At 45.2% G+C, this 22,402-nt stretch overlaps 1 protein-coding gene across 1 annotated transcript; it reads left to right on the forward strand.

Moving 5' to 3' along the window:
- Window positions 1-12,419: 12,419 nt before the first annotated feature.
- Window positions 12,420-20,401, forward strand: LOC118550010 (dehydrogenase/reductase SDR family member 2, mitochondrial-like). The gene is made up of 8 exons (XM_036114614.2): window positions 12,420-12,568; window positions 15,384-15,561; window positions 16,646-16,747; window positions 17,959-18,029; window positions 18,818-18,869; window positions 19,412-19,546; window positions 19,904-19,959; window positions 20,290-20,401. The coding sequence occupies exons 1-8, from the start codon at window positions 12,420-12,422 to the stop codon at window positions 20,399-20,401; spliced, it is 855 nt and encodes a 284-aa protein (XP_035970507.2).
- The last annotated feature ends 2,001 nt before the right edge of the window (window positions 20,402-22,402 follow it).

The following is a 22,402-nucleotide window of genomic DNA, read 5'->3' on the forward strand; positions in this document are numbered from 1 at the left end:
GGATGCTTGTTATCAAGAGAAAGGAGGGAATGTGATTGTTGGTAACTGGCAAGGTCTCAGGCATGACTGGAAGCAGGTGGCTTGGGAAAGGGTAAAGATAGGATCACTGGGAGCGAGGGGATCAGGAACCAAGAAGATCATCCTTGTTGGTATTGAAATCCCCAGTAACTGAGTACTGGGAAGGGAGACAATGAACCAGGTGCTAAAATCTTCAAAGAATGAGGAGTGATAACCTGGAGGACAGATGACTGAAAAAAATAGGGGTCCACTAAAATTTGCACTCAGAATGTGCAAATAACCCTTAAAAATCAATGAGAAAGAAGAACCATGAGAGACGATGGACTCTGAAAAACAAACTGAGGGTTCTAGAGGGGAGGGGGGTGGGAGGATGGGTTAGCCTGGTGATGGGTATTGAGGAGGGCACGTTCTGCATGGAGCACTGGGTGTTATGCACAAACAATGAATCATGGAACACTATATCTAAAACTAATGATGTAATGTATGGGGATTAACATAACAATAAAAAAATAAAAAAAAATCAATGAGAAACAACCAACCAACCCAATAAACAGTGGACAGGGAATGAACAGCCCATCAGTTTACGGAAGAGGAACCATGAATGGCCCTCAAACATGTAAAGAGGACCAACTGCATTGGTAATCAGGAGAATGCAAACTACAATGAGATGCTATTTCACATTTATGAGGATGACGAAAGTGGAAATGTCTGATAGCACAAGCATTAAGAGTGACGTGGAGAAATAGGTGCTCTCATACAAGTGTAAATTGGTACAACGGCGTGGGAAAACAAATTTGGTAAAATATAGTAAAGATCAAGATGTGTGTGCCCTTTGACCCAGCCTCCCTCTTCCAATATAAACTCTACGGGAGGGCTCACACGTGTGTGGTGCAAGATGTGCACAGGATGTTTACGGCAGCATTTTTGGTGATGGACAAAAATTAAAGCAACCCAAAATGTTCATCCACATGAAAATGGATAATTGTGTGTGTTCATATGGTGAGAACACCCTGTTCTGTGCAGTGAAAGTGAATGGACTAGAGATGCACGTGTTGCAGTTCAATTCCAAAAACATAAAGTTGATGAAAACCAGTAAATTGCAGTATGATAGGTATAGTGTGGTAATACCATATTTGGTAAAGCATAAAAACCAGCAAAACAATACCTATGATTTATGAATGTAAGTGTAATAAAAATGTAAAAATGTGGGCGCCTGAGTGGCTCAGTCGGTTGGGCGTCTGCCTTCGGCTCAGGTCATGATCCCAGGGTCCTGGGATTGAGTCCCGTATCAGGCTCCCTGCTTGGCGGGGAGTCTGCTTCTCCCTCTACCCTTCCCTCCTGCTCATGCTTTCTCTCTCTCTCTCTCAAATAAACAAATAAAATCTTTAAAAAATAAATGTAAAAACGTGGACAAGAAGGATGCGCACAACTTTAGGACAGTGGCCTCCTCTGGGGAGAGTCGGGAGAGGGGAGTAGGATCTTGGAGAAGCACAAAAGGGGGTTTCTACTCAATTTGTAATGTTTTACTTAAAAAAAATGAAATACGGCAAAGTGTTAATATTTGTGAAATGTGGGTGCTGGCTGTATGACTGTTCTTTGCTGTTCACTCGAAATATTTCACAATAGAAAAAGTCCATGGCATATGTAAGATTAACAGCACTTTCAGAGATCAGATAAACACATTTTTAAGGCTCATGTAATCCCACGGTTCAGCGTCAGTCTGTCAATTTGTAAGTACTTCTGGAACACCTAAAAATTGCATAACAGTGCCCTCAGTATCAGGACAGCTGCAGAGGATGAGTAGAATTTCCAAACAGATGTCAGAAATATGAACGTGCCACTCGTAGAAACATATAATTCATCTTGACAAATGTGCATCAAGAGGAGATGGGCCTGGTAGCTTAGTCTAGAATGGGCTGAAATTGACAAAAACCCCCTAAAATATTTCTCTGTGGCCATAGCTCTCCAGTGCTCCAATCTGTGACTCTGTTCCCCGCCCCCCCGCCCCCACCCCGCCCAGGCTCTCTCTAGGCCATAAGGGCATTTGGAAACCTGCCTCTCCTTTTCCTGTGTAATATATAAATATTAATTTAACAAATAGATATTTATGGCTTCCTGTCAGGCTCGCACGTGCACACACACACAGCCCATGTACTGTGCGCTCCCTTTCCTGGGTCCTCTCCTCTTACTGCAATCATTACCCCATGCCCCTCTGTCTGCAGTCTCCTGGGAAGGTGAACCCCTCTCTTCCTCCAGGAACTTTTGCTACTGGGAATCTAGCTGGGGAGGCAGGATCTTGCCTTAGGAGGGGTTATTCAGGGATATTACAGGTGATACTAAGGAGATCACATTTTGCTTAAATGTTTTCATGACTCAAAAAAGGGCTAGGGAGTGTGGTGGTCAGGGAACAGGGTGCGCTTAAGGGGAGTGTCCTAAAAGACAAGAAGAAACGGGATGAAGCTCTTATATAGCAGAATACTCGGGGTGATCAGCAGAGCTTCATGATTCCTACAGCCTCAGGTTTCTGTTCAAGGATCAGAGGAAAGCACTTGCGTTCATTGGCCCCAGGTAGGCTTGTCTATTTCTTCCACTGATACCCCTGGGGACAAAGGGCTGTAGAGACTGGAGAGGCCAGAGTCCTCTAGAAGGACTAGAGGCCAGAGCCTCTTCTCAGCACCATCCCTTCTCTGCAAGATTTAAGATTGGCCAGGTTGGGGGGTGTGGTGGTAGGCACTGGTCACCCCCAGGAGGGCCAAAGTATGGACAGGGAGGGTCTTAAGGATGGGACTCAAGTCCTTAACAGAGGAAGTGCTAACCTCTTTATTTCTATGTACCAGAGATATCAGCTCAAATCCCTACTCCCTGCTGTGGTAGTAAGTTATCAGCCATGCCAGAGGCACCCTGGGGCCAACTGTCCCTATCCTCAAAGAGCATGCCAGGGGGGCTCTGGCAGGGCTAGGCATGGGAGGGAGGTGAGGGCTCCATCTGAGCCCTTCTGTGAATCCCGGCACCTTGCAAGTGTGTCTAGAGGTTTCCACAGTGTAATCAGAGCATATTATTTCAGATAATTTCAGAATAGTCCGATTTTCATACAAGTTACCTAAAATCTCTAAATGTACAGCTAATTTAAAGTTGCAATTTTTTTTTTAAAGATTTTATTTATTCACCTGACAGAGAGAGACACAGCGAGAGAGGGAACACAAGCAGGGGGAGTGGGAGAGGGAGAAGCAGGCTCCCCACCGAGCAGGGAGCCCGATGTGGGACTCGATCCCAGGACCCTGGGATCATGACCCGAGCCGAAGGCAGATGCTTAACGACTGAGCCACCCAGGCGCCCAGTTGCAAAATTTTAGTAGCAGATTTTTACTATTCACTGCTTTAATAATCATTGCCAAATTCTTAGAGGATTCTCAAAATCCTCTAAGGTATGTATAGCTGGTAAAAAATATTTTTAATTAACTTTTTACTTTGGAATAATTTTAGATTTACCAAAAAGTTGCAAAGCTAGTACACAGAGTTCCTGTGGAGGAAATCAAAGCAGAAAATCACTATTTAGAAATGAACAACAATGTGAGCACTTTGTAGAAGAACAAAACCCTGTTTTGTTCCTGTACATTTTTCATTTGTTTTCCTCTAATGTTAACATTTTATGTAAAACAATGGCACATTCACCCAAACTAAGAAATAAACCCTGTTACAATATCACACTAACCTACCTGCTTTACTCACAGCTCTCCAATTTTTCCACTAATGTCCCTTCATTGTGCCCAGATCCAATCCAGGATGCCATATTGTATTTAATCCTCATGTCTCCTTACTCCCTTCCTATCCCGGACATTTACTCAGTCTTGTTTTTCATGACCTTAACAGTTTTGAAGAGTATTGGTCAAGACATTGACCTCAGTTTGTGAGGTCAGTTTGGGTTGGTCTGATGTTTTTCTCACGACCGAGCAGGGATGCTGGACTTGGGAGAAGAATACCCTGAAGGTGAAGTACTCTTCATATCTCATCATATCAGGGCATCCATGACAGCGCATGACTTATATGGCAATGTGAACCTTGATCACTTGGTTAGGGCAGTGTCTGCTGGGTTTCTCCACTGTGAAGTTACTATTGTTCCTTTTCTACACTCGATTCTTTGGAAGCAAGACTCCAAGTCCAGTCTACCCTCAGGGTGGGGGAGGAGGGATTCCTCTCTAGCTCGCGCAAATGAAATATTATTTGGAATTCTTCTAGGAAGAAGGCTTATTTCTTCTACATCATTTAGTTATTTATTTAGTCATTTTTTCTCGACACATGTATATTTATTTTATACGTTAGATTAAAATTCAAAACTACATTATTTATTTTGTTGCTCATTTGTTCCAGCTATTTCAATTTGGCTCCTTTGTCCTTTGACACCCTTCCATATCCTTTCGTTTTTTCTTTCCTTTTATTTGTTTGTTTGTTTGCTTTTATTATTATTATTTTATTCTATTTATTTTTTTTGCAATTGTTTACTTTCTGGCACTACATGATGTCCCAGGCTCCTCTTGTATTTTTCCTGCTCCAGCCCTAGAAGCAGCCATTTCTCCAAGAAGGAACTGGGCAGTTTAAAATAGTAGACTTTTAAATATCAAAGCAATGTTACTTTTTATAGAAAATTTGGGAAGTAAATAAGAGTAAAAATTCAAGGGAAAAAAATCACAGTCCCACCACCAAAGGAAAACCCCCTTTAGAATTTAGTGTATTTCTTTTCCATTCACTTGTTGATGTTCTTTGTTTTCAGTTTCATAATTTCTGCTTTTATTTATTTGTTTATTTCTTTTTGCTTGTATTTATATATCTTTTATTCTTTCCACTTTGGGTTTATTGCTGTTTTTCTTTTACTAACTCCGTGGGTTGAAATCTCATGCCATTATTTTCAACTGTTTCCTTTCTTAAAAATTACACTTTGTCCTCCAGCTCATGCTTTGACCATATTTGATAGGGTTTTGTTCTTCTGCAAAGTGCTCGCATTGTTGTTCATTTCTAAATAGTGGTTTTCTGCTTTGATTTCTTCTTCTAAAAGTTATTTTATAAGGAAACTTAAAACTTCTCTGTATATGATATTTTGGGGGTGGTCTATACTTTTATGTTAATTTCTGTATTTATTGCATGTAAGTGAATGGATATGGGTGACCCACATGATTTCTGCTCTTCAGAATTTATTGAGATTTTCTTGTTAATTATTATTTAAAATTCTGTATATTTTCTTACTTACATCTTGTCTATTGAAATGTGATTTCAGAAAGATATGTGTTACAGTTACCCACTAACTTTGTGGATTTGCCAATTTTAAGCTTACATGTTAAGTACATAAAGGTTAATGACAATTATAATTTTGTTTCCTATATATTTTATTAATATCAATTATTAATCATTTTCCATCTTAAGGCTTTTGTCTCAAATTATATTTTGTCTAATTATATTATTGTCATATTTGTTTACCTTTTAATATTTGCCTGCTATATCATCTATTCCTTTTTTTAAAAAGATTTATTTATTTACTTTAGAGACAGAGCATGTGTGAGTAGGGGGAAGGACAGAGAGAGAGAATTTCAAGCAGACTCCCCACTGAGCACAGGGCCCCATGTGGGCTGGATCTCATGACCCTGAGATCATGGTCTGAGCCAAAACCAAGAGTCGGACACCCAACTGACTGAGCCACCCAGGCCCCCTTCATCTATTCCTTTATTGTCAATCTTCCTATGCCATTTTGTTCTAGCTTTGTCTCTTGTGAACTGTAGTTAGCTGGGCTTTAAAAAGATTTAATTTGAGAAACTCCATCTTTTAATAGATGAATTTAACCCATGCTCATTTATTGTGAACATTCACATACATTTGGACTTATTCTTAAAATCTTGTTTTGTGCTGTTCACGAGGCTTTTTTTTTCTTCTTTCATTCCTTTTATTGGATTAATCCAAATTGCTTCTGGCCTTCTTATGATTACCTTCTCAGCATTGATGCTTTTCCTCAAGAAGTGCTTGGCAAAATGGCAATGATTCGGAGAAGAGATCTAATGGCCTGACTCCTCCAAATGCAAGTACCTCTGTCCTGACAATTGCCCAAGCCCCTCCTACTCTTTTTGTCTGTTGTCTCTGAGCTTGGAACACCTGCAGCTGCTCCTGCTTTTTACTACTGTCCTCCCCTGAAGGCAAGTTGGACTGTGATTTTCACTTGCAAGGTGACCCTACCTATCTTTTAAGAATTCCTCATAATTTTTATCAAGATTGCTTTTTATTTTTATTTATTTATTTATTTTTTAAAAGATTTTATTTATTTATTTGACAGAGAGAGAGATAGCGAGAGCAGGAACGCAAGCAGGGGGAGTGGGAGAGGGAGAAGCAGGCTTCCCGCCGAGCAGGGAGCCCGATGTGGGACTCGATCCCAGGACCCTGGGATCATGACCTGAGCCGAAGGCAGACGCTTAACGACTGAGCCACCCAGGCGCCCTATCAAGATTGCTTTTTAACCTTATTGCTTTGGATTTGTTTTCTTTCTTTCTTTATTAAAAATATCTTTTCATCTAGTGATTTGTGGTGAAGGGGAAGGCTGAAGTACATATTTAATCTGTCACTTTTATTCCATACAGCTTATTTACTTTCAAGCATTTTTCTATGTAGACATTTATGTTAATATAATTTCAGTTGTTCTGTACATAAAAGTTTGTGTCATGATTCTCAGCTAGCATTTTAACTGAAGCATTACCATATTATTACAAACTACTTATAAACACCATTTTTTAATGGCTGCATATATCCCGTCAGGTAACATACCACATTCAGCACTTAAATTTTATCTATTTTTTCACCTGTTACAAATAAGACAATAAAGGTCCCTTTTCATAAATCTATTTTCACATGTTTTAGGTGGATGTCAAGATTTTTGCAGAATCCTAGCAAATCCCAGTTGCATCATTCCAGATCTACTAACATACAACACACAAAGACGTATCATATATAACACATATTTGTGTACTTTGTGTATTTATGAATATGTAAAATACATAGCATGCATAGAACATACAAGTCTCTATATGTTATCATGGTTCTTTTGGATTCTACGTCTTTGAAAACAAAGATGGTAAATCAACCCGTACTAGGCATAGTCCAAAAGTGGGAATGTAAAGTATTATATCACATGAATGACTGTGGATGCAGGCCAGCTGCTCCTGGTCACACCATTCTCTTTCGGAGGGGGAGGTACAGCAATAGTGACCACGTTTTCTGGACCAAAAATAGGGACATATATTTTGTTCCATGATTAGTGTCAGAAGATCAAGGAGGGAGTATGAAAACATGGATATGATTGTTTTTTACAGCTTCCTGCCATATGACTTTGGCTTTCTGACCCCACCCCAACCTGTGGAAGCCTAGCCCATCTCACTTATATCACCAGAGATACCTTTGCTCTCTTCAAATTCATGAGTCTGAGGCTCACAGTTGCCTTTCTCCTCCTCCTCTTCCTTCTTCTTCCTCTTCTTCTTCTCTTTCTTCTTCTCCTCCTTCCTCCTCCTCTTCCTCCTCCTCCTCCTCCTTCTTCTTCTTCTTCTTCTCCTCTCCTTCCTCCTCCTTCTCCTCCTTCTTTTTTTTAAGTAGGCTCCAACGTGGGGCCCGAACTCATGACCCTGAGATCAAGACCTGAGCTGAGATCAAGAGTCATATGCTCAACCAGCTGAGCCACCCAGGTGCCCTGCCTTTCTATTCTCTATCTCCTGAGATTCTTTTTGCTTGTCAGAAACCTGTAGTGTGGGCGCCTGGGTGACTCAGTTGGCTAAGCGACTGCCTTTGGCTCAGGTCATGATCCTGGAGTCTCGGGATCAGGTCCTGCATTGGGCTCCCTGCTCAGCCAGGAGTCTGCTTCTCCCTTTGACCCTCCTCCCTCTCATGCTCTCTCTCTATCATTCTCTCTCTCTGAATAAATAAATAAAAATCTTAAAAAAAAAAAGGAAATCTGTAGTGTACTTTTTTTTGTTAAAAGGGAGGTTAAGGAAGATTAATGGGTAATAATATAAGGTGTTAAGGAATATTACTGAGGTTTCTTCTTGTATTAGTCGACTAGGGCAGCCATAACAGAAATGCCACAGATGGGGTCTTAAACAACAGAAATTTATTTCTCACAATTTTGGAGGCTGGAAATCCAAGATCAAGGTGTTGGCAGATTTGGTTTCTCCTGAGGCCTCTCTCTTTGGCTTGCAGATGTCTGCTTTCTCACTGTGTCCTCACATGAACTTTTCTTTGTGTGCACACATCCCTGGTGTCTCTTTTGTGTATCCAAATGTCCTCTTCTTATAAGGACAGTGGTCAGACTGGATTAAGTTCTACCCTAGTGGCCTCATTTTAACTTAATCACCTCATTAAAGGCCCCATCTCCACTCCCAAGCCACACTCTGAGGTAATGGAGGTTAGGGCCTCAATATATGAATGTGGGGGTTGGGGGGGAAAACACAATTCAATCCATAACACTCCTTGAGATCAAGATTGAACTTGTTTTGAAACCCAGAGATTTAAGTAGAAAGTGCCTGGTTGTTTCAAGCTTTTATGTTGAATACAGATGTGAACTTATCTAGTCTCAGAGACCTATGATGTTGTTCCCTAAGAAGGGTTAGGTTAGCTATCTATATTACTTCTCTACTTGTGTGGGGGCTTAATAGTGGTAGAAAGACCTAGATAGACCACTCAGAAAATGGAATAGGAATAAGACCAAAAAATGAACACTAAAGAAACAAGTATTAGCTATTTCAGCCTGTAGGGCCTCAAATGGAATTTATGCCTCCTTGAGTGTGATCATCATTTATATAAAAACTATCAATTTCTAAAAACCTCCATGAGCTTTTTTTTTTTTGTCCATCAGAGAAAGCCCCAAATCCCATGGCCTTACCTCAGCGTCCCACCTTACCCAGGCGCTCGGCTCTGTTGCTGCTGGCCGCCTCTCTATCCCACCTCAGGCCCACTCTGACTAGACTCTGTGCCTGCAGCATTCTCAGCCCTAGCTACAAAGATGACGGGACTAGTAGCTTCAAGCTCCACCCCACTCCTTTCACAGGTGCTTCCTCACCTCTTCTGCCCTGGGTATTCACTCTGTCTCACTTCATCTCCCAGAGACCAGATACTTGTTTGTGCTGTGCTCGGTCTCAACAGCCAAGCTTGTGCCTTATTCCCCCACTCTGTCCAATTGTAAAGACTAATGATGAAAGATGTACCTCCCTTATTAAGAGGCAGGAGTACATATTACAGAGTAGGTGTCTGCTTTACTAAATAATTGCTTTAAAGTGATTCTAGAAATATAAAAATAGCCCCAATTAATGAATTTGTATTTTATTCTCCTATAGAGCTTAGTTCAGTAGTTTTCTACAAGTCAGAGCCAAGTGAAGCTCTTTAAAAGCTTTTAGGTTGAAACAGTTTTAAGTTCAGAGGAAGTTGAGGTCCTGTGTACCCTTTATCCACAACTTCCTACTTCCTACCCATCTTCTAAATGATAGTACAGTATTCAAACCAGGAAACTGATAGATACAATCCACAGATCTTACTCAGATTTCACCAGTCTCATATGCAATCTTTTGTGTGGGTGATGCTACACTGCTATCACATGCAGATTTGTGAAGCCACCACCACAACTGAGATACAGAATTGTTCCATCACCACAAATATCCCTCATGCTACCTCTTTAGAGCCACACCCATCTGCCTCCCCCAACCCCATCTCTAACCCCTGGCAACCACAAATCTCTTCTCCATATGTATAATGTTGTCCTTTTGAGAATGCTATATTAGTGGAATCATTAATGGAATTGCCTTTTTCACTCAACATAATTTCCTTGAGCTCCATCCAAATTGTTGCACATATCAGTAGTTTGTTTCTTTTTATTGCTCTAGAGTGTTTTCTTACACCAACCAAGTCTTCAACACCAGCTGGGTGCCCAATAATGTAATTCAATTGTGACATTAACTAGTTAGCGTCAGATGCCAGAGGTTTAAGGGTCCGGTCCCACTTGACTGCCTCCCAGTCCAGACACCAATTACAAGTCCCAAGTCACCCATGCTTCTGACCAACCAGCTACAAATTGGGAATCCCCACAATCTCCTTCTTAGGTTTGATGATTTGCTGGTATGACCTGCAGAGCTCAGGAAAACATTTTGTTTACCTACGTTTACCAGTTTATTATAAAGGATACAACTTAGGAACAGCCATGTGGAATTAATGTATAGAGCAAGGTATAGGTGAGTGAGTGTGTGTGTGTGTGTGTTTAGTTTCAATACCTTTTTCTAGAAGCTTTCTGAACCTCATTATACAGGAGTTTTTATAGAGCTCCTCCTCCAGCCCCTCTCTCTCTTCCTGAGGTGGGTGGGTGGAGCTGTTGGTTCCAACTTCCTCATCACTTGGTTTTTCTGGTGACCAACCCCATCCTGAGGCTATCTAGGACCCCCACCTCAAGTCACCTTACTAGCATGAACTCAGTTTGTGATTGGAAAGGGGCTCCTTCTGAATAACAAAAGATACCCCTATTACTCAAAAAATCCCAAGGGTTTTAGGAGCTCTGTGCCAGGAACCAAGGATGGAAATCAAATATATTTTATTTTATACCACTGGGTAGATGTACCACACTTGGCTCAACCATTCATTGAAGGACTTTTGAGTCACTTCCAGCTTAGCTAATACAAATAAAGCTTCTATAAATGTTCATGTGCATGATGTTGTGTGGACATATGTTTTCATTTCTCTGGGATAAATGCCCAGGAGTACAATTGTTGGTCATATGGTAAGTATATGTTTATTTTTAAAGTTTAAGGGTAGCCAAGACAAATATATAAGTTCTGTGGGCTCAGAACAAGTAGCCCCTCCCTGAGGAAGTCAGAGAAGGCAGTAGAATTTAGATATTAAAATTGCAAACTATATTCAGTAGACTTGGTTTTGAACCTGAGCTTTTCTCTTTCTGGTGACAGATTGAACAATTTATCTCTTTCTTTCAGTTTACAGTTCTGCAATATGTGGATAGTAACTGCCATGAACTCAAAATGCTATCATGATTATTATATTTAAAAAAAGATCACGTAGAGTGCATAGCACTATGCTTAGGACATAATGGTCAATAAATGTGACATATGTAACAGACACTGTTGGTGTCCTGCTTATGTCCCCCGGGCACTCACCTTTCTGTCCATGGAAGCCCAATGTCCAACAGCAAGCAGCTTTGACTTTTTCTGAAGGTTTCTGAGCACAGGTGGAGCAGGTTGAAAATGCTACAGAATTAATGCTGCTCTGGAGCAGTCCTCAACAAACGACTGACAGGAGTTGGAAATATACTCTCATGAGATGAACCGAATATCCTGGTTTGCTTAGGACATGAGCAGTTTCATGGAATATGGGTCTTCCAGTGCTAAAACCTGCATTCCTGGAAAACTGGAATGGCTGGTCACCCTAAGTCCCCAGTGCCCTTGCCTTTTGGGTGGGATAACTCTGAAACTCAAAACTATTGCTCAGAGTTCTTCAGCAGGATTGACCTTCAGATCCCCATAGAGGTAACCTATTTGATAATGTACCTCTTATGGACAATCTTCCCTTCTATCTCTCTCCTTCCACTCCCCTAACATTGTTTCCCAGGGCCATCTCCAGGGCCAACCTGAGACAATTATTCCTTGATCTCCCCAGAAGGAGGTGAAAGATGTGGGTTGAGAGAAAGTTGTTGCAGAAATGTGGTGTTGCTGATGCAGCTGCAATGGCAGAGGTGCCATGGGATCTTTGGGCAGGTGGACCAGAATAGTATGAAGGAGGGGTGAGGGTAGAGACCCCACAAAAGTTTGGGAACCAGAAGAGAGTGGCTGGACTTTTATCTACAGTTGGATGAGAGTCATTTGTGATGAGGAGAAGCAACTTGCCTGTCAAATGTTAACAAGTTTGGTATCTCTGATGCAGGGGCTAAGGCTGTGGTTTCAGTGGGGAGCTGAGAGAAGAGGAGAGGAGGTTGTGGCAGATCGGGGAGATGACAAGAGCTTGGGCCAGGTGGTTGCAGCAGGCTGGGGAAAGTAGAGAAAAAGTTCAAAGCAGCATCTTTGTGGAAGAATGGATGTGTGAAGGGATGTACAAAGGTGAGTCTAAGAAGAGTAGAGTGATATTCCTTGTTTGGGGGTGTGGAAGTGTCAGGCAAGAATCACTCAGGCATCTACAAGCAGCCCAGCACCATGGCTACCCACATCTGCTGCAGTGGTGTGGTTCACTACGATGAGGAAGGCTTTCAGGGGACAGGTCATGGAAAGGCACGAGCAGCTCTGTACTTCCCTGGGAAGTTTGAAGGATGCACGGAGACACAGATCCTATTGTATTTCTTGGTGTGATTGTCTTCCCAGGTTCTTCCTCAGCATGGGTCCAGACAGAGGGAAGTCAATGACTGCCATGCTCAGAGCTACATCATTGGCCTTTAAGGGTCTTCATCGCTCCTCAGTGCCCCTCTCAGCAAGAATGAGCAGCAATAGGGCAGACAGGAGCTGTGCCCTGGCTGAGAAAGTGGCTGTGATCACTGGGTCCACAAAGGGGTAAGCGAATGGGAATCCTTCACTGGCATATCACAAGATGTTAGTGTCCCCATCCCAGAGCAGGGTTGGCAGTCAATGCCCTTCTCATACATCCCTGCCTGACACCCCCACAGCTCCAGCATTTACAACTAACTCCAAATCTCAGCAACTCTCTCTAAAACATCTGGTTTCTGGGTTCCAAGAAGGTTGTAGTTAGAAAACCAGCTGCTTCTGAGTCAATCAGAGTAGTGTTGGAATCTAGTCTCTGCCACGTAATTGCTGGGTAACCCAAAGACATTTAACTTGTTATCCTCAGGATAGCCCTTTCTCCCTGTCCTTCGTAGGCACATCACTGTGGTCTTTTAGGGTCCTGGTCTACCAGGGAGAAGCCCAAGACCTACTTGCCTCTCAGACTCGGGGGTTTCACTGGCTGCAGAATGCCCACCAGCACTCGGGCAATGGGCAGGGCAACATCTCAAGACCAACTCAGAGACTTTTTATAGATGAACCTCTCCTCTCGTCACATTTCTTCCAGTGTCCTTCCAATTCCACTCATCCTCTAACTGCCATAAGGAGCCATGATCTGTAACGAGTCATTACCGCAGGCATGAGGAAGGGAGGCTTCTGGTGTTGAGTGCTTCGGGGTCACCATCTTCTTTTTGACCTTTCATGGTCTATACCATCACCAATTTGGACCATTCAATTTTAGAACTGCTTAATCATTCCAGGCTTCCCAGACCCCCATGATGTTTTAAATCTTTGTGTGGGCTCCCAGTGCCCAGCCTTCATAACAAATGAATACATCCAAAATGCCAAGCAGTCCAGATAGTTTCCACAAGACAGGAGAAATATGCCTTCTGCCCTTTCATCATCGGGACTCAGCCAGCCCCAATCAGAGCAGCTTCAGATCTCTTAAAGCAAGGAGAGGCAGAGGGGACAGAACATCTTTTTCAGCATGAAAGTTTTTCCTCTGCAGAGCAGAAGAAAGCCATTGGGCTTAGAGAAAGTAATTCCTATCAGAAGTCTCTGGCTAGAACCAAGGGAGAAAATGCTGGGCAGCTGAAGATTCTCTACAGTTGAGGCTGGGTGTCCAGCACATTTACAAATATTCGTTTTAAAAACTCCCTTTAACCATTTCCTTATACCACACACAAAAAATAGACTCAAAATGGATGAAAGACCTAAATATGAGATAGGAATTCATCAAAATCCTTGAGGAGAACACAGGCAGCAACCTCTTCGACCTCAGCCGCAGAAACTTCTTCCTAGACACATCTCCAAAGGCAAGGGAAACAAAAGCAAAGATGAACTTTTGGGACTTCATCAAGATAAAAAGCTTTTGCACAGCAAAGGAAACAGTCAACAAAATCAAAAGACAACCAACAGAATGGGAGAAGATATTTGCAAATGACGTATCAGATAAAGGGCTAGTATCCAAAATCTATAAAGAACTTATCAAACTCAACACCCAAAGAACAAATAATCTAATCAAGAAATGGGCAGAAGACATGAACAGACATTTCTGCAAAGAAGACATCCAAATGACCAACAGACACATGAAAAAGTGCTCAACATTGCTCGGCATCAGGGAAATTCAAATCAATACCTCAATGAGATACCACCTCACACCAGTCAGAATGGCTAAAATTAACAAGTCAGGAAATGACAGATGTTGGCAAGGATGCGGAGAAAGGGGAACCCTCCTACACTGTTGGTGGGAATGCAAGCTGGTGTAGCCACTCTGGAAAACAGTACGGAGGTTCCTCAAAATTTGAAAATAGAGCTACCCTATGACCCAGCAATTACACTACTGGGAATTTACCCCAAAGATACAAATGTAGTGATCCGAAGGGGTACAGGCACCCCAATGTTTATAGCAGCAATGTCCACAATAGCCAAACTATGGAAAGAGCCAAGATGTCCATCAACAGATGAATGGATAAAGAAGATGTGGTATATATACACAATGGAATATTATGCAGCCATCAAAAACCCGAAATCTTGCCATTTGCAACGATGTGGATGGAACTAGAGGGTATTATGCTAAGGGAAATAAGTCAATCAGAGAAAGACAAGTATCATATGATCTTACTAATATGAGGAATTCTTAAACTCAGGAAACAAACTGAGGGTTGCTCGAGTGGTGGGGGGTGGGAGGGATGGGGTGGCTGGGTGATGGACACTGGGGAGGGTATGTGCTATGGTGAGCACTGTGAATTGTGTAAGACTGATGAATCACAGACCTGTACCTCTGAAACAAATAATACATTATATGTTAAAAAAAAAAAAGATAGTAGGAAGGGAAAAATGAAGGGGGGGAAATCAGAGGGGGAGATGAACCATGAGAGACTATGGACTCTGAGAAACAAACTGAGGGTTTTGGGGGTGGGGGTGGGGGTATGGGTTAGCCCGGTGATGGGTATTAAGGAGGGCCCATATTGAATGCAGCACTGAGTGTTATATGCAAACAAGGAATCATGGAACATTACATCAAAAACTAATGATGTAATGTATGGTGACTAACATAACAAAATAAAATTTAAAAAATAAAAAAATGAAAAAATGAAAAAATAAAAAATAAAAACTCCCTTTAACAAAATTAATGTGAAAATTTTCTCACCTATAAAATATGATTGTATACATAGTGAGATTTCAATGGGATAGCCTTGGTGAAGGCCCCATATATAGTCAGATTCAATAGTTTTTCCTCCCTGCTTGGAAGGATTTGGAGGCAGCTCTTGGGCCATACTGTGGAACTCAATTTGTGTCTTATGATCAGGCTCCTAGGGGGAGGATGGGGAGGGGCTGAAGCCACCACAGCCATCTCTGCCCACAGGATCGGCTTCGCCACCGCCGGCCACCTGGCCCAGGATGGAGCCCACGTGGTCATCAGCAGCTGGAAGCAGCAGTACGTGGACCGGGCAATGGCCGCGCTGCAGGTAGAGGGGCTGAGCGCGTCGGGCACCGTGTGCCACGTGGGGAAGGCCGAGGACTGGGAACGGCTTGTGGCTATGGTGAGTGGCAGGGGTGGAAGGCAGATGGGGACAGGCAGGAGGGGGTTGAGGTCTCTAGCATTGGTATCTAGGCCAACAACATATGTGACCCAGGATAGGGTCCTGCTCAAGGGATAAAACAAATGGACAACCAGTGTGGCTGAGAAGGGGTGCTCCTGGCAGGAAGGAACTCACATGGTCTAGACTAGAGGCTCGTTATCAAAGGGTGGTCTGATGACCCCCAGTGGGGCGTGTCCTGGGAGCTTGCTGGGGACCCAGAATCTCAGATCTCTCTGGAGCTGCTGAATTAAAATTGCATTTAACCAGACCCCAGGTGAGTGTACCGTTTGAGTTTGAGCAACACAGCGCTAGTGCACCCTAGGTGTTGGGTTGGGAACCCCACTAGAGTCGCAGTCTGGATTAAGACCAGTTCATGCTGGGGTGCCTGGGTGGCTCAGTCGTTAAGCGTCTGCTTTCGGCTCAGGTCCTGATCCCAGGGTCCTGGGATCGAGCCCTGCATCAGGCTCCCTGCTCCGCGGGCCGCCTGCTTCTCCCTCTCCCACTCCCCCTGCTTGTGTTCCCTCTCTCACTGTGTCTCTCTCTGTCAAACAAATAAATAAAATCTTAAAAAAAAAAAAAAAAAAGACCAGTTCATGCGACAGTCTTGGAAGGGGTGAGCTGTGAGGCAAATCTGGAGTGTGAAACGGGCAGATGCTTGTGGTGAATGGGTTCTTATATGTGCGACAAAAAAGGAGGAGGGTTTCCAGAGTGGAGGGAGGAGGGAGGAGGAATTGGTTAGAAATCTAAGAGGCGAAAAAAGGGGCAGCGTAGAAGCAGCGACCCCTATGAGTGAAGATCTGGACTGGGAGCCCAGCTACCAGCTAGGCATCTTGTGGGGCAGAAATTAGATGCTTCCAGGGAGGTGAGAAACAAATATTTCACTCAACCTCTGATCTCTGAGATCCGACTCTGCCCCAGAATGGCCTCAGGCAGGAAGGGGTTGCTTACTTTACTCTAGGTCATCGGTCCGGCTGGGGAAGGAGAGAGGCTTCTGGGAACCCTTTACTCCATTCCTTCACTCCACATCCTGTCATTTCCTCCACAGGCCCTGGAGCATTGTGGGGGCGTCAACTTCCTGGTGTGCATGGCAGGGGTCAACCCTTTGGTGGGCAGCACTCTGGGGGCCAGTGAGCAGGTGTGGGACAAGGTGAGGACTGGGGTAGGATCTTACACAGCCTGTGTGGTTCTCTGTCCACCATATTTACATGCACACAAATGCACGCATGCGCGCGCGCACACACACACATAGTACCTAAGGTCCCTCATACTCCCGTCACTACTGACTCTGATGGGTGGGGGGATGAGCTCACCTGGGTCGAACCACCCATCAGGAAGCTAACAGGCACTACCATGGCCTGCGTATGCCAGGTACCAGCAGCCTCCCTTCTGTTGACTTGACTCTCCTTGTGCTGGCCACTGCTACACAGTCCTGAGATGCCAGAAAAGATTTCTGGCCTGTCCACGGTGAAGGGTTCTGAGGCCATCCCAGTCTGGACTCATGGGCACCCACTCTGATCCCTTCCGGCCGACTTTCCCAGGGGTACCTCACCTGTCCTCAGACACAGCTGAGAGGAGGGACCCCATCCAGACTTGCCGTCCCCACTGGAACCCACCAAGCATTCTTGGGGCTCCTGTTGCCCCTGCTGTCCTGAAGGCCCCCTGAGAGGGCTCGGCACAGTCCTGACCCGCCCCCTCTCCTGACCCTGTCGGCAGAGATGGGTCAGTGGTCAGGGTGAGCCATTCCCTCCTTGTGGAGTCTTCTTCCGCTGACCAGCTCCTGCCATCTGTCCTTGCAGACCCTGCCCCACCTTCTCTGTTCGGTTCTCACGTTCCCTGGCCTTCTGGACCCAATTCCCAGTTCCCCCTTCCCACTTCTCAGTCATACTCAGGCTTTTCCAATTAAAAAAAAAAAAAAAAAATGGTTGTGAACATTTCCTGACAGACTGATGCTCAGTGTGGATTCCCTCTCTCTCTCTCACCCTCACCTCCCTTAAGGCACTCACTAAAAACAAGTCATCTTGATTTCCCCCCTTCTCTTTTCTCCAGCATCCTCTCTGGAGGGCCATGTTGACTGGGGAGAAGCGGTATGGGGACCAGCAGTGGGAGGGTCTCCCAAACCACAGCTTGTTGGTTCCTCTGTGACCTGGGCAGGACAGGAACTTGAGAATCCAACACAGGCCCTTGGATTCCTTCTCCTAAAGGACCCTGTCCCTCGCACACAAAGAGCAGGACCCAAGCTCTGAGGCTACAGGAAGTGCCTCGGGTCCTGCTCTGGCCACAGGTCTCCAAGTGACCAGTGAGAATGGGCACTGGACAGACCTCATCTTTCCTTCTCCTCTGCATCTGCTCTGATTTCAGATCCTGGACGTGAATGTGAAGTCCCCGGCCCTGCTGCTGAGCCAGCTGCTGCCCCACATAGAGAACAGGGGGTGCAGCAGGGCCCTGGGGTCTTCATGCTTGGGTGTCCTCTATCCTACAGGAGGCATTTGGGCAGGGGCCCAGGAAGTGGAGGGTGGTGGTAGAAGTGGGAGGTGTGTTCTTTGGGAAATGTTCTCCATTCCCACACCTACCCTCTTCCCCACGGGATGTGACAATTATGAAGAAGAGAAACATTTGCTGGGGGAGGGGGGAAGAACCTGCCTTCCAGGTCCTCAAAAGACCTGTCACGGGCCCTTGTTCTTTGGATCTCAGAGAATGCAGGGACCTTGCCCCTGTAGTGGCAGCTCCAGGGAAGAAGGGTCCAGAAGGCAGGACCTGGAGCCCCAGCTCTGGTCCCTTGACTCCAGCCCTCCTCTGTGAGCCATCTCACCGGTTTCCTTTCTGGTTAGAGGCACTGTTGTACTTGCTCCTCCTCAAGTCACTTTGTGTCCTGGGCCACCCAGAAGCAGCTCAGGCTGGGACAGTTTGGCGGCACACCGACCTCACAGGGGTCTATGGCTCAGGTGTATTACTAGGGCTCTGCTCTCCAGAAGTGCTGCCTCTCAGCCTTGGGTCCCCCGCCCAAGGAATCCCTCCCTGGCTGTGGTCACTGGGTAACATTGACTCCGCCATTGACTTTACTGTCCACCAGCTTCTCGCCAGTGTTCCAGACAGTCTCTCACCTTATCATGAATCTTGAGCCGGTTTCCTCTTACTGTGAAAGGATAATTTCCTGGCTCGTCTGGGCTCTTAGTTGGACGCACCTGTCATCTCGTCTCATCCACCTTTCTCCTTACAGGACAGGCGCCGTGGTTCTGGTCTCATCTATGGTGGCCTGTGTGCCAATACCAGTGAGTGTAAAACCCTCTGGACAGGGCTGGGTGAGGGGCAGCGGAGTCTTGTTTCGTGGGAGGTCCTACCGTGGGGTGTGGGAGAACTGGTTATACATGGGAGTTGAGATGAACTTGATTGCTGCAGATTTGGGATTATAATCTCACTTCGCCATAACATCTCTGGAAGCTAAGGATGTTAAGCCGTCTGTCCAGGGTACGCACAGTTTATGGTAAAGCAAGTTCTGAGTCCTGGGATTTCCTCATTCCAGTTTCCTGGCTGAATGTTGGAAAGCACAGTGTGGCTTTCTCTGTTCCAAGCTTGGACACATATGGCAGTGACTTCCTGGCATTTCTCTAAGCTTGGGCAAGGCCCTCTATCTCAGAACTTCACCCCTTGAAAATGATTGTAGATGGGGAAAGGTGGCAGAAGGGATTTTAGTTTGGGCCAAAATCAAGTGCAGCTTCTTAGTCTGAGACCCAGAATCACAGCTCTGGCTGTTCAGGTGACTTTTCCTCCTGCCAGTTCCAATCCGCTCTGTCTACTTCCTTCTGCTCTTCAGAAGCTGGGAGTCTACAACACCAGCAAAACGGCACTGTTGGGTCTCTGTAAGTCTCTGGCTGTGGAGCTGGCGCCAAAAGGCATCCGAGTGAACCGTTTGGTGCCAGGAATAATCAAGACTGACTTTATCCAAGTGGTGAGGATCACGGTTTTTGCTCCCCAACCCCTGCCCCACAGTCCCCACTGGTCCCTTCCCTGGCCAAGCTCGTGGGGCCCATAGACACCTGCATACTTGGATTACAACCTCAGTCCAGGCCCATCATTCTGAGGCTCTGCCCCACAGCCTTTGGCCCCAGCGGCCTCTCACTTTCCTGCAGAATGGGGTCTCTATTCTCGGTAGGGAGCAAAGCAAAGTTCTGCCCCACTCCTCTCTCCTGAACAGGGTCATCCTCCCACAGAGGCATCGATCTGCCATGATGCCTTTCCCACCACCCCTGCCCTACCCCCGCCAAAAGGCCTTCTGCCTAACACTGACTCTGTAATCTCTCCTCAGGAGAAAACATTGCCATACTTGCTACCTGACTTCAATGACATCAATGGATTGCAGTGGTAGGTAGTGTTTGGGGTCTGTGGCTACTCTGAAGCAAAGTCCAAGTTCAAGAAGAGACAGAGCCCTGATTTTCCAGTCTGCTGCTTGTTCCCCCCTTACTGAAGTCTGAGAATAGCACAGCCTGGGGCTAAGGGCTGGAGGGTGGGCATGGTCCTGCTGAGCCCACCATGACCTTCCCCGGAACCTGATTTGACTAGAATTCTGTGAGGTATTGGTCTGTAAGGGTCAAGACTGAGCCCCATGCCCCACCCCCCCACCACCAGAAGAACCTGAAGTCAGAGCTTAACATTGCAGGGGCTGTGACCTCAATTCTGCTCTCTTTCCTTCAGGTTTGGGGAGCCCAAAGAATGTGCCAGGATTGTGTCCTTCCTGTGCTCTCTAGACGCCAGCTACATCACCGCTGAGAACATTGTGGTAGCCGGCTTCTCTCCTAAGCTGTGAAGCAGACTGTTAAGAGAGTGGGGCCATGGTCTTTGGTGTGCAACTGGGGGCCTGGTGGAGAATACGGAGGTGGGGAGCCTTAGCATCCAGAATCATACAGGATATGAAAAGGAAGGCGAGATGTTTGAAATTTCTCATTTGGAAATAAACATGTTTGGAAACTCCCAATCTGGGCTCATCCTTGTTTGGTAGTGATATATGAGCAGTTCTCTTGACCTGGAAGCCTCATCCCTAGATTAGTCCCTTCCCTTATCACCCTTAAGGCTTTACCGCCTCCTCCCTTCCTTCTACCCTTCCCAATGAAATTGGAAATTGGGCGGGATACTTTCTATCTGCCCTTGTTTTTGTTTGTTTATTTTTATCTTTCAGGTCTCAGATCAAATAGAACTTTCTCTGAGATGCCTTCTCTTGACCACCCTGTGTAATGTTGCTCCCACCCCAGTCACTTTCTATGACATTATCTGCTCTGTTTTCTTCACAGCATTTTTAACTCTTTGACATTATTTTTGCTTGTTTCCTTGTTTATTATATACTTTATTCATTCAAATGTAGGTTTCATAAGACCAGGCACCTTGTCTGCCGTGTTCATAGTCATGAACACTTTGTGTATAAAAGATGCTCAATAAATATTTATTGAACGAATCCACTGCCATCTTCCATTCTGGCTCAGTGATTCTCATGCTTGTGTTTTGGACTGAAGTTCATCCAACTACTAGAGGCCATTTTAAGGAGCCCTGCAAACAGTTGAAACACATTCATTTCTGGATTGGACACAAATTTTCTTTCTCTGATGCCCCACCTTCCCATATAATTTTGCCTTTTAATATCACCTGGTAATCTTTATACATGGTCTCACTTGGGAACATCTCCCTTTCCTTTCAATGTGTTTTGAAACAACAGACATTTCTCCCCCTCCCAGTTCTGGAAGTTAGAAGTCTGAGATCAAGGCGTCAGCAGGGTTGATTTCTTCTGAGGCCCCTCTCCTTGCCTTGCAGATGGCTGTAAACTCCCTCTGTCTTCACATGGTCTTTCCTCAGTGTGTGTCTGTGTCCTAATCTCTCCTTATAAAGACACCAGTCATATTGGTTGGGGCCCACCCCCAAAGACCTCATTTAACCTTAATTACCTTCTAAAGACCCTGTCTCCAAATATGCCTTCATCCTGAGGTGCTAAAGGTTAGGACTTCACCATAGAAATTTGGAGGAGGGAACACAGTTTAGCCCATAACATCAATCTTGTCAAGGCCCCTTCTGTCCCACCCCACCCTCCACCTTCATAGAGGAGGCAGAAACAATGATCTGGGGACTCCAACTTCTCATCCTTCCTGCTGGCTTATGAATTTATCTGTGAGCAGTTCTCTCCTTTCCTCCCTCCTCCCCTCAGTGAAGGGTGTCCTCCCTTTTTTAATAACTCTCGCAACTAACCCAAGATGGCTCCCGCCTCTGCTCTAGCTGGGCTTCTCTTCCCACCACGTTGGGGTCTTTGAGCTGCCAGTTATTCTCTCCTGTGTCTCTTCAGTACCTCCTGTGGCAGATTTAAGCCAGAGCACTTGATCTCCCACATCTGGCTCCCCAGATCTCAAAACACTTCTGCACCCATGACAGGTCCTTTTCATGTTCTTTTGTGTTTGGGACTCTGCCGGGGGCTATGGGCTCCTTGCCTGGAGCAGATGTTCTGTGCAGTTATTTCCCTCCTGGGGTCTGAGGAGAGGAAGGATGGCTTCTCCCTGTGAGTGCCTATATTCACTCTACCTTTGGGGGTGGGGGCAGGTGGGGAGGGCAAGTGATGCCAGTTCGGTTATTCCTAGCTCACTCCTGGTTTGGGCGGCTGCTGGCAGTCACTCCTCTTCCTGAGTCGGGAGGAAGAGTTTGTGGGCTCCCAGAACTTTCTGCTGCCTTCTTGGCTTCCTTGTTTCCAGAGCCACCCGTACTCCCCCTTCCCTTACAAAGCTGTTTTCGTCCCATGTCAAAAAATCATTTGAAACTTGGAGGTAGGGGTGCC

This window comes from Halichoerus grypus, chromosome 8, assembly GCF_964656455.1.
Source record: "Halichoerus grypus chromosome 8, mHalGry1.hap1.1, whole genome shotgun sequence".
NCBI classification, from domain to species: Eukaryota; Metazoa; Chordata; class Mammalia; order Carnivora; family Phocidae; genus Halichoerus; species Halichoerus grypus.

Coding starts and splice junctions, on each gene's coding strand:
- LOC118550010 (XM_036114614.2), top strand. CDS start 12,420: ATGACTGCCATGCTCAGAGCTACATCATTGGCCTTTAAGGGTCTTCAT. Junction 12,569..15,383: donor ATCACTGGGTCCACAAAGGG/GTAAGCGAATGG, acceptor CTCTGCCCACAG/GATCGGCTTCGCCACCGCCG. Junction 19,960..20,289: donor GACATCAATGGATTGCAGTG/GTAGGTAGTGTT, acceptor TCTTTCCTTCAG/GTTTGGGGAGCCCAAAGAAT.